The sequence below is a fragment of the Peromyscus maniculatus genome, chromosome 2 (assembly GCF_049852395.1).
Source record: "Peromyscus maniculatus bairdii isolate BWxNUB_F1_BW_parent chromosome 2, HU_Pman_BW_mat_3.1, whole genome shotgun sequence".
Lineage (NCBI taxonomy): Eukaryota > Metazoa > Chordata > Mammalia > Rodentia > Cricetidae > Peromyscus > Peromyscus maniculatus.
The window spans coordinates 136,083,999-136,095,813 of NC_134853.1; the positions used below are offsets into that span (position 1 = coordinate 136,083,999).

Consider the following 11,815-nt stretch of genomic DNA (forward strand, 5'->3'; position numbering starts at 1 on the left):
TCGGGTCTTCAGGGTCCTTCTCAGCCCGGCCTTGTAGGCGTGACAGTTACTGAAGCCTCAATGGGGGTTGGAACTTCCAGATCAAAGCTGGAATGGCTACCCACTACACTCATAACTCAGAAATTAATTTAATTTAATGAATAAAGTCTAGCCAAACATGGTAGCACACACACTTGGGAAGCAACTCCAGGGAGATTAGGAATGCAGAGCCATTTTCCTCTACTAATGTATTCTAGATCAGCTTTGTAAGACACTGTCTCAAAATAAAACAATAAATAAATTCCTAACTATCATTATAGCACTCGAAACCTGTTACTTAGAGGGGCTAGAGAGATGGCTTAGTGAATACAGTACTCTGTGCAAGTACTGAACCTGGGTTCAAATCCCCAGCACCCATATAAAATCCTGCACTGGGGGCAGATGCTCACATTTGCTGGCTAGTCAATCTAGCTCAGGGCAGCTGCAGGATCAGTGAGAGGCTGTCTTGAAATATAAGGTGGGAGAGCCGGACATGGGGCTCACTCCTTAATCCCAGCCCTTGGGAGACAGCCGGCCTGAGAAGCATGGTGAGACCCTGTCTCTAAAATAAACGACAATGATAAGGTGACTCGTACACCGGCCTCCCTTTTCTAGCACTACTTAGGGAGCAGCCCTTGGCCCTTCTCAGCAGCACTGGGCCCACACAGACTGTGCATCTGGCATTGAACTGCTGCCCTGGCCCAGGGGCCCTTGTTACATCTGACTCTTCTCACTCCAGCCAAGCACTCTCAGGGTTCTGACAAAGATCCCGGCAGCCAGGTTTGAGCTCCTGCTCAAGCAGAAGGTAGGCCACAGTCAACAGTGAAAACCAGAGAGACTGACTGCATGCTTCATCTGAGTTTCTTCTTACTGTCCGTGATAAGATTTGAACCTCTTCTCTGTTGATCATAGTGAAGAGTCACGTAACCGTGAAAGTAGGCCTAGTAAAGTCAGGTCTTGACATATAATTTCAACAGGCAGTCTTTCATTTTTAACGTGGTAATCCTTTCTGTCACCTTGGTTTTCCCTCAGTTATCATATTCCTATATAGCCTGCCTTTTAGGATCTGTTTGTTTGTTTGTTTGTGTTCAGGTATGTGTGAGTAAAGGTGTGTGCCACAGATCACATGTGGAGGTCAAAGGACAACTTTCAGGAGTTGGTTATCTCCTACTGCCGTGTTTCTGAGGCAGGGTCTCTTTTGTTTCTACCATACTAAGTACTCTGGGCTAGCTGGCCTGCAAGCTTCCAATTGATTAGCCTGTTTCTCCCTCCCATCTTGCTGTGGGAGTGCTGAGATTACAGGCCAGCCACCACATCTGGCTTTTTACATGGGTTCCAGGGACCAAATTCAGGTCACCAGGCTTATGTAGGTCTTCAGCCTTGTCTAGCAAGTGCACTCTCTTGAGGTCTTGACCTGGTCCTGGCCCAGAACTTCCCTGTCCTCCATCTCATCATGTAAGGACTGCATCATCTCACAGCATCACAGGAATAGGAGTGGACCCCATAGGATAAGCTATTTCGAGAGAGACAATTCACATGTTGTTATAATTCATATTGTTTTGATTATGTTTTATTGTTAGTTGTTAGTCTCTGGGTCTGATTTGTAAATTTTATTATAGGTATGTATTTATAGAAAAACAGGCTGAAGAGTTGGCAGCAATGGTTAATAACACTGGCTATCCTTCCAGAGGACTACAATTTGGTTCCCAGCATCCACATGGTAGTTCATAACTCTCTAACTCCAGTCCAGGGGATCTGATACCTCTACTGACCTCTGTGGGCACCATGCATGCATGTGGTATATATACATATATACATGCAAGCAGGCGAAACATCCATACTCATAAAATAAATAACAATTTTTAAAAGGTAGTATATGGCCGGGCAGTGGTGGCGCACGCCTTTAATCCCAGCACTCGGGAGGCAGAGCCAGGCGGATCTCTGTGAGTTCGAGGCCAGCCTGGGCTACCAAGTGAGTTCCAGGAAAGGCGCAAAGCTACACAGAGAAACCCTGTCTCGAAAAAACCAAAAAAAAAAAAAATAAAAAATAAAAAAATAAAAGGTAGTATATGCCAGGCAGTGGTGGTGAGCACCGTTAATCCCAGCACTCAGGAAGCAGAGGCAGGTGGATCTCTGAGTTTGAGCCAGCCTGACCTACAGAGTGAGTTCCAAGACAGCCAGGACTACACAGAGAAACCCTGTCTCAAAAACAACAACAAAAGCATAGTGTATATAGTGTTGCTTGGGTGCGCTTTAACCACACCATGATCTTGCTCTGTAAGTTTCCTCGAAGCCAGATGCACAGAGTCAGTTCCATCCTTATGTAAGAAGGTGCTCTCCCAGGGAATGGAAAGATGGCTCAGCGGTTAAGGGCACTGACTACTTTCCCAAATGACCTGGGTTCAACTCCCAGCACCCACATGGCAGTAAACAACTGTCTGTAACTCCAAGATCTGACACTCTCCCACAGATTTACATGCAGACAAAGCAATGCACATAAAATAAAAGTAAATAAATTTGAAAAAAGAAAAGAAAAGAAAGAAAAAAGAGCAAGCTTTGAAAAAAAAAAAAAAAAGAAGGTGCTCTCCCATAGGCCCTTTGGAAAGGAACATTGTCCTCTCTGGAAGCAGCTGGATTTGAAATGATACCTTTTGCTGCCAGTTCAATAAAAACCTTTTCTCTCTTTTTGTTTTCTGTAGCTAAACGAATGAACGAGGTGATTGTGGGAAATGACCAGCTCATGGAGATCTGAGTCCTGAACAAGAATGACCCCTTCCTTTTGGCCCCAAAACTACAGATGTTGGCTGGCCCACCTGTTTGACTCTGTATTTATTTTTCTTTCTTTCTTTCTTTTTTCTTTTCTTCTTCTTCTTCTTTTTTTTTTTTTTTTTTAGTGCCTGTCCTGGATCTCGCTCTGTAGACCAGGCTGGCCTCGAACTCACAGAGATCCACCTGACTCTGCCTCCTGAGTGCTGGGATTAAAGGCATGTGCCACCACTGCCTGGCTGTGTATTTATTGTTCAATAAAGAAGAATTTCCAGGCTATAGGTGTAGCTCAGTGGTAAAGTGCTTGCCTCACATGCACAAGGCTCTAGCCCTGCAGTGAAAACAAAACAAAAAGACTTCCAAAGGCAGGTTTGAAACAGTCCCAGGTTCCTGGCGTCTGGGTTCCGGGTACAGTATAACAGTGTGTGTTTGTGGATTCCGTAGGAAGTCTACTCAGAGCAACAGTGAAGTAGACACGATGGGCTAGGTTTTGTGTGTCAGGGATCACAGACAGGAAGCAGCTGTCTAGTGGCCCCTCTGAAGATTATTTCTGACTGGCCGACCAAGCCTGGGCTGTGAAGTATCTCTCTTCAGTCTGAGGCTGAGCATGGTAAAACATATAACCTGTAACCCCAGCATTCAAGAGGTGGAGGCAGGAGGATCAAGAGTTAAAAGCAATCCTCAAGTGACTTTTGAGACCAGAACTAAAATAAGGCTAGCAAGAAGGGTTAGCCAGTAAAGGTCCATGGCTCTCAAGCCTGGTTAACCTGAAGTCAATCACTGGAACCCACATAAAGCACACGCAAACACACACACACACACACACACACACACAAATAATAATAATAAATATAATAATAAATAGTCTTTTTTTTTTCTTCGAGACAGGGCTTCTCTGTGTAGCCCTGGCTGTCCTGGAACTCACTTTATAAGCAAGGCTGGCCTCGAACTCACAGAGAGCCACCTGCTTTTGCCTCCCAAGTGCTGGGATTAAAGGTGTGTACCACCACTCGGCCCAATAAATAGTTTTTTTTAAGTATCTTCAATCTAAAAGCACCACCTAAAAGTCCGGACTCTAATCAGGCTTTCTCGGCACTACACCCAGCAGCTGGCAGTGCCACCCCTGAATAGTAGCCCAGGACTCACTATTTTCTGCTCTAGTAGCTACTGTACAGATATCTAGCACCTGCCACCACCCTGTCCCTCACCCAGCCTTTCACTCTGAGTCTCTACCCCTTTTCTCCATCTCAACTCTTTTTTTTTTTTTTTCAAGACAGGGTTTCTCTATGTAGCTTTGCACCTGTCTTGGATCTCACTCTGTAGACCAGGCTGGCCTCGAACTCACAGAAATCTGCCTGGCTCTGCCTCCCGAGTGCTGGCATTAAAGGCGTGCGCCGCCGCCCGGCTCCAACTCAACTCTTACCCCTTAGAGCAGTGGTTCTAACTTTCCTAACTCTGCAACCCTAATTTAACACAGTTCTTCATGTTGTGGTGACCCCAAAACATGTAATTATTCCATTGCTACTTCGTAACTGTAACTTAGCTACTGTTATGAATTGTAATGTAAATATCTGATATGAGACGCCTGTGGAACGGTCATTAGAACCACCCGATCCCAAGTGTTCAAGACCCAGAGGTGGAGAAGCGCTGCCTTAGAGGCTTTTAAAGCAAGCTGAAGTAAGTGATTAGCCATGGCTAGTGATTAGCCTTTCCCCACAGTTTTCATGGAGGCAAAAGCTATAATCTGTAATGGTGTTCTGAGCCAAGTCTACTCCATTTCTACCACACCCTTGGTGATGCCCACTTAGCCTGGCAAGGAAGAGCCAATAACTAGTGTTACAGTTTGAAAGGCATCCTGACTTTTCTCCAGCGGCGTCCTTTTCGTCTTAATTATATAGGCACCCATGCTTCAGATCATTGGAGAGTGAGGTTTCTCTGTTCACAGCCCCTGGAGTCCTATCCCTTCCAGTTTGCACTCCTGCTCCCAAACACAAGAACACTGCTCTTGTCTCTCCCTGCACTGCTTTTACAACCTCCAGGTGTTCGTGGAAGATAAAAGTGACTCCTGGGGTAAGATTTCACCTCCTAGAATTATCAAAGTAAAAGTTTCTCTTGATGTCCTCACTGTGGGTGGCAGTAATTATAATAAAGGGTAGTTTGAAATACTGGTTTCTACATTGCTCCAAAAATTTCCAGGCTCTCAAGTTCACTTGAGTAACCTGCCTGATCGTACGCTGGTCTCATTGAACTTGATAGATGAGCGTGCCTACCCTGGGGAAGCCCCACCTCCAACCAGCCTTGGGAGCTCTGACTCTCCATCCCTCCCAGTGCTGAAGATCGTGCTCCTGGAAGATTGCCTTCGTCAGACAGGAGCCCGGTGGTCTAGCAGTGGTTGAACACATGGGAGTGAAGGAGAGAGAGGAAGAAGTATGATAGTATCCAAAATGGTTCCTAGGGAACTAGAATTAAACTTGTGGGTTCTTTGCCAGGTTGGTGGCATAATCCCATAATCCCAGCACTCAGGAGGAGGAAGTAGGAAGATCATGGTTATCCTCAGCTATACAGGGAGTTTGAGGCTAGCCTGGGCTGCATGAAACCCTGTCCCCAAAATTTTTTTTTAATTAAAAAAAGTCCAACCATGGTGGTGCACACCTTTAATTCAGGCTGATCTCTGAGTTCAAAGCCAAACTGGTCTTCATAGTGAGGTCCAGTCTCAAAAAAAACAATAAAATAGCAATAGATGATGATGATGATGATGATGATGATGATGATGATGATGATAACGATAACAAAGGTTGGTTAAGTAGTACTGGAAACAGTGTCCTGGGCTGAGTGGAAGAAGACTTGTGTGATGGTGTTTGGCTCTAGCGTGATCACTGCCTCTCCTGACCTGAGTTAGAGTGAGTGAATTTTTTTTTTGGGGGGGGGGGGTTGGGGGGGGCTGGACATTCAATTGTTTGCTCACTTTTTGAGAGTACTGGTGGCTGTTCTTCTGAAGAACCCAGGTTCAACTCCAAGCACTTGCAAAGTGACTCACAACTGTCTGTAATGCCGGTTCTAGAGGATCTAAAATCTTGGGCACCGGATGTACAAGTGATGAAAAGATAAATAAAGCTTCACACATTAAAAATAAATATTTTAACCAGGCGGCGGTGATGCACGCCTTTAATTCCAGAACTTGGGAGGCAGAGCCAGGCGGATCTCTGTGAGTTTGAGGCCAGCCTGGTCTATTGAGTGAGATCCAGGTCAGGCACCAAAACTATACAGAGAAACCCTGTCTCAAAAAAAAAAAAAAAAAAGATTTTAACTTTTAACTTATTTCTGTGTCTGTGTATGTGTGTGAATGTACCTGCAGAAACATAAGAGGATATAGGATCCCTGGACCTAGAGTTACACGAAGTGCTTATTCTGGGGTCTTCTGGAAGAGCAGCAAGCACTCTTAGCCACTGAGCCAGCTCCAGCTCCCAAATTGAGTGCTTTTCTAGTGTGTGTGTGTGGGGGGGGGGGGGTGTCTTTTGTTTTTGTTTTTGTTTTGAAACAGGATTTCTCTGTATTAACTCCCCTGGCTGTCCTGGAACTCACGTTGTACACCAGGCTGACCTCAAACTCACAAAGATCCAACTGCCTCTGTCTCCCAAGTGCTGGGATTAAAGGTGTGCACCACCACTGCCCGGCAGATTGAGCGCTTTCTAAAGCCCCTTCCTGTCTTCGGGTTTAGTCCTTTTTTTTTTTTTTTTAAGATTTATTTATTATGTATACAGTGTTCTGCCTGCATGTATGTCTACAGGCCAGAAGAGGGTACCAGATCTCATTACAGATGGTTGTGAGCCACCATGTGGTTTCTGGGAATTGAACTCAGGACCTCTGGAAGAGCAGGCAGTGCTCTTAACCTCTGAGCCATCTCTCCAGCCCTAGTCCTTTTCTTAGAGCCTCTGGCCACAGAGTATAGGAGTCCAGACAGTCAGAAGTCTCAGACCACAAAGGGGTAAAGCTAGGTAGATGTGGCGGAAATGTGAGATGGCAGCGGAGAGGGGTTACCTAAACTGTTCCAGACCCCTCCTCTGTCTTCCTGGGACCCAGGGCCATCACCCTGCCCTGCACCAAGGATAGGAGCTGAGGAATATTCTCAAGTTTGAATCCCAGCTGAGAGCAGCTTCCATCTCAGGACACTTGCCATTGTCCTAGCAACTCCTGGATGCCCACGATGCTTTGCTGTTAGTCTCTGTGCTCTGTTTGTCTACCAGTAGGCAGAAGCCATTTTTATTTCCCTTTGGTGGCTGCAGATGGGTTATGTCTGCTATGTAGCAAGCAACTGAATGTCTACTGGCCTGCCAGCCAGGAGGGGGTGCTGAGCCTGCCCTGCTTTTCCCAGTGGTGTTTGAAAAGGAAATAAAGGAAGAGAGGGTGAAAGCAACTTTCAAGGAGGCCTCTGAGAAGGTGCTAACGTAAAAAATAAATCTGAAGCCGGGCTTGGTGGGGCACACCTTTAATCCCAGCACTCAGGTGGCAGAGGCAGGTAGATCTCTTCAAGGCCAGCCTAGTCTACATAGTTCCAGGACAGGCAGAGCCACATAGACACTATGAGAGAGAGAGAGAGAGAGAAAGAGAGAGAGAGAGAGAGAGAGAGAGAGAGAGAGAGAGAGAGAGAGAGAGAGAGAGAGAAGGCACTTCTGCAAGCTTGCTATTCAGAAAACTTACTTCAGGGCTGCTCCTGCAGGAACATCTCTCAACACTTTTTTCCTGCCTGCTGACAAGATTGCCCTGTAAGTTTCTTCCCAAGATGAGATGTGCAGGGAGCACCTTCTGTTTAACTTCAGCCATCCCTACCCTTAAGGAGGTGCAGAAGCCAGACCTTTACAATCCAGTGTGTGTTGGGTGCCTGTAGTACCAGCACTTAAAAGCTGAAGTGGGAAGATCCTATGAATCCAGGAGTTCCAGATCAGCCTTGGGTAACTTAGGAAGACCCCTTCTCAGCAGACACAAAAACTAAACAGTGGTTAACTGTGTCAGTGGGAAGGACCACCCAGATAGAAGGTCTAGAAAGCTCTGTAATGGAGCTGACCCTCAGGGAAAGAGGGGCATTGTATTGAAGGCCAGAATGACCTGGCCTAGACCTGAGGCACATGGAAAATGATGAGCCACCTCTTTGGTACCAAAAGTCTCTTCCCCACGCTCAAGTTGAGGGCTGTTCTCTGGTTGCAGCCTCTGGCGCCAGACTTGGTAGCTGCTATTGATCTGAGCTGCCTAATGGGAAGATGCACACATAGCAGACTTGGCATCTAATTCTAATCGGCCACCCCTGTTTCCCTGTATATCACAGTCATTGCCTCTGCCTGGCCCAGATAACAGAAGCAAGCAAAAATTATGGTGAGCAGTCTGGAGAAATACATAAAAAGAACTGTCCCGAGTCATATCGATTTCCCCTGAAGCCACATTGCTCACTTTCTCCCACACGGGGTGTGTGTGTGTGTGTGTGTGTGTTCCACCTTGAGGCACTGTTCTCAATAATGTACATTATCTCATTTAGTCCTGTGTTAGGGACTAGAGTTGGAGATCAGTTAATAGAGCACTTACCTATCACGTAGGAAGCCCTAGGTTCAATCCCCAGTACTTCATAAACCACATGTAGTAGCATACACTGTAATCCCAACACTTGGGAGGTAGACCAGAAAGATCAAAAGTTTAAAAAAGAAAAGATTTAAAAGGAAAAATGTTGGACCAGTCTTTAATCCCAGCACTCAAGAAGCAAAGGCAGGTGCATCTCTGAGTTTGAGGTCAACCTAGTCTACATAATGAGTTCCAGGCCATCTAGGGCTACAGAGACCCTGTCTCAACCACAATAACAAAGATATCAGACCTTGAATTGTGTTTAGATTGCTCCCCTCCTCCCTTCCCCATCTACTTCCTGAGTACCCCTGAATATCTCAGGTCAGTAATTTCCTCTGTGATATCTAGGCTTCCCTCAGGCTAAGAACCCTAAAAAAAAAGAAGAAAAGAAAAGAAAAAAAGAAAAGCAGGTCTGTGGTGATGCTGCATGCCTTTAATCCCAGCACTTGGGAGGCAGAGGTGGGTGGGTTTCTGTGAGTTTGAGGCCAGCCTGGTCTACAGAGCAAGTTCCAGGACAGCTAGGGCTACAAAAGAGAAACCCTGTCTTGGAAATCCAAAAAAGAAAAAAAGGCTTCCAACCCCCAGAGCTCATTGAAAGAGTAGGCATGTTTAGCTCACTAATAGGTAATTAACTAATTCTGGGAGATGATTGCTCTTCCCTTCTGTTTTTTTTTGGGGGGGGAATGTCTCAGTTTTGAGCCCAAACACAGACCCATATCCAATAGACGTAACAGTGAAACACCCTGTTCACATGGAAGCAGGCTTCTTTATCTTTTTTTTTTTTTTTTTTTTTTTTTTTTAATGTGCATTGGTGTTTTGCCTGTGTGTATGTCTGCATTGGGTCCCCTGGAACTGGAGTTACAGACAGTTGTGAGCTGCCATGTGGATGCTGAGAATTGAACCCGAGTCCTCTGGAAGAGCAGTCAGTGCTCTTAACTGCTGAGCTATCTCTCCAGTCTGGCTTCTTTTTTGTTTGTTTGGTTTTTGTTGTTGTTGTTGTTTTTAAGATTTATTTATTATGTATACAGCTACAGCATTCTGTCTGTATGTACACCTGCACGCCAGAAGAGGCACCATATCTCATTACAGATGGTTGTGAACCACCACGTAGTTGCTGGGAGTTGAACTCAGGACCTCTGGAAGAGCATCCAGTGCTCTTAACTGCTGAGCCATCTCCCAGCCCTGTTTTATTTTTCAAGACAGGGTTTCTCTGTGTAGCCCTGGCTGTCCTGGAACTCGATCTGTAGACCAAGCTGACTGGAACTCAGAGATCTGCCTGCCTCTGCCTCCCAAATGCTGGGATTAAAAGCATGTGCCACCATGCCCGGCCAGGCATCTTTATCTTTTTCTTGCTAATTACATGGTGTCTGGCAATAGTTCTGACACTGCACTTCTTTCAGAAGCATCCATAGAAAGGCCCAGTGTAATTATACCTGCAATCCCCCTTTCCAGACCAACCTTACTAACTACATGAGTCTGTGTGTCAAAAGCCCAAGCTACCTGTCATGATGCATGCCTATAATCCCAATATTTAGGAGGCTGAGACAGAAGGAGCAGAGCTTGAGACACACTCAACTACATATGACCATCTTTAAAAAAGAAAGAAAGAAAGAAAGAAAGAAAGAAAGAAAGAAAGAAAGAAAGAAAGAAAGAAAGAAAGAAAGAAAGAAAGAAAGAAAGAAAGAAAGAAAGAGAAAGAAAATGCTAGGACTTTGCCACAACTGACAATTGATAGCAGCAGTCAGCTGGTAATGGAAGCAGAATCGAGGCTGAGGTGATTACACACCTATTTTTCTATGGACCTCTAGTTTGCAGAATCTGGTAAAAAAAAAAAAAAAAAGATCTTAAGAAATGCCAGATCTGTCCTGGCATTATGATGTCACTCTGCTAATTCCAAGCAATTCCTGTCTTTATAGCCCCAAGATCAATGTAGGAGTCCTATAAAGACCACTTTAGAGCTGTTTCTATTTCCAGAGTCTTGCTAGGGGTGCACTTTCTCTGCAGAGGCCTTCTTCATATGGGGGGGGGGGAGTACTGTGCACACAGGCTTACTGTCTTTTTTTAATATTTATCTTTATTTTTGTGTATGTGCCTGGGTACCTGTATGTTTATCGTGTGTATGAAGTTGACCTCAGAGACCAGAAGGTTCTCTTAGCGCTGGAGTTACAGGCAGTTGTGAACTCTCCACTGTGGGTGCTGGGGAACTAAACCCAGATCCTCTGTAAAAGCCAAGAGGTGATCTTACCTGCTGAGCTCTCTCTCCAGCCCCCAGGCTTCCTTTCCTGTCCAGGTGCCAGTCAGCCTCAGGGTCAGCCACAGTGTTGTAGACAGATGCACTAATCCCTCCTGAGGACCTCACCCCTCAACCCAGCTGCTGTTTCCCTAAGACTAAACCCTAGAGCTGATGTTAATTCACACAAGTTCTCAAAAAGTTTGGCTGTATGTAGCAAGACCAAAAACATATTTATGCTTATTGACCCAAACAACCCCATTTCTGGGAATCTGTCCTAAGGACATTCTGCAAATGATTGATGGAAAGCCTGTGTAGTAACATGAAATATTTATGATTCAATGATTAAAAAGTCTGGAAGATTGAGCAAGAGGCTAGCCAAATGTGTTAGCGGTATCAGAATAATGGATTTATTGCAGTCTTTTTTCCCCCAAACTTTTTTTTGTTTGTTTTCTGAGACAGGGCCTCTCTACGTAGCCCTGGCTGGCCCAGAACTCTCTATGTAGACCATGTTGGGACCTGGAACTCACAAGAGATCCACCTGCCTCTGCCTCCTAAGTGCTGGGATTAAAGGTATATGCCACCATGCTCAGCTTCTTTCCCAAACTTTCCGTATTAGTTATTGATTTTTACCCTCTATGCCATATCAGAGTTTATCAACCAGGAGCAAACAGAAACAGCACAATCAGATGGGAAAGCTAGACATTTAACAAACAAGCTCTCTTCTCATCTTCTGTCATTTAAACCCGGTTTCTTCAACTCTTAGGGATGCACATTATTGAGCACCACTTACTTTCTAGCAGGGGAAACAGACTCTCAATTGCAGTACATAAGTTATGTCATCACAAATACAATAATAAGACAGGCCAGGCAATACAGGCCTGTACAATCCCTGAACTTGAGAGGTGGAGGCAATGGGACCAGGAGTTCAAGGTCAACCTGAGCTACCTGAGAACTTGTCTCAAAAAAGAAATTAAATAAAATTCTAAAAATACAGTACACAAATAAACTGAGTGTTAATGAGAACCATAAAGAAAAAAGCAATTATCCACCAAGAGCGAAAGGGAGTCAAGGAAGTCTTCCAAAAGTTTGGGCTGATTGATTCAAGTTCAGGTTTGAGGTTTATCTGCCAAGGCAAAGGGGCCCCAACATGTACAAAGGCAAGAATACGTGAACAACATGGTGGGTTGAGGA

General features: G+C 45.1%; 1 protein-coding gene across 3 annotated transcripts in view; it reads left to right on the forward strand.

Moving 5' to 3' along the window:
- Eif2b3 (eukaryotic translation initiation factor 2B subunit gamma) overlaps positions 1-3,016 on the forward strand; it is a 77,336-nt gene extending 74,320 nt beyond the window's left edge. For all 3 annotated transcript variants that reach the window (XM_042271682.2, XM_042271681.2, XM_042271680.2), the window contains exon 12: positions 2,718-3,016. In XM_042271682.2, the coding sequence (XP_042127616.1) occupies positions 2,718-2,770 (53 nt within the window). In that variant the 3' untranslated portion in view covers positions 2,771-3,016. The remainder of the gene's footprint in view (positions 1-2,717) is intronic.
- Positions 3,017-11,815: the final 8,799 nt, after the last annotated feature.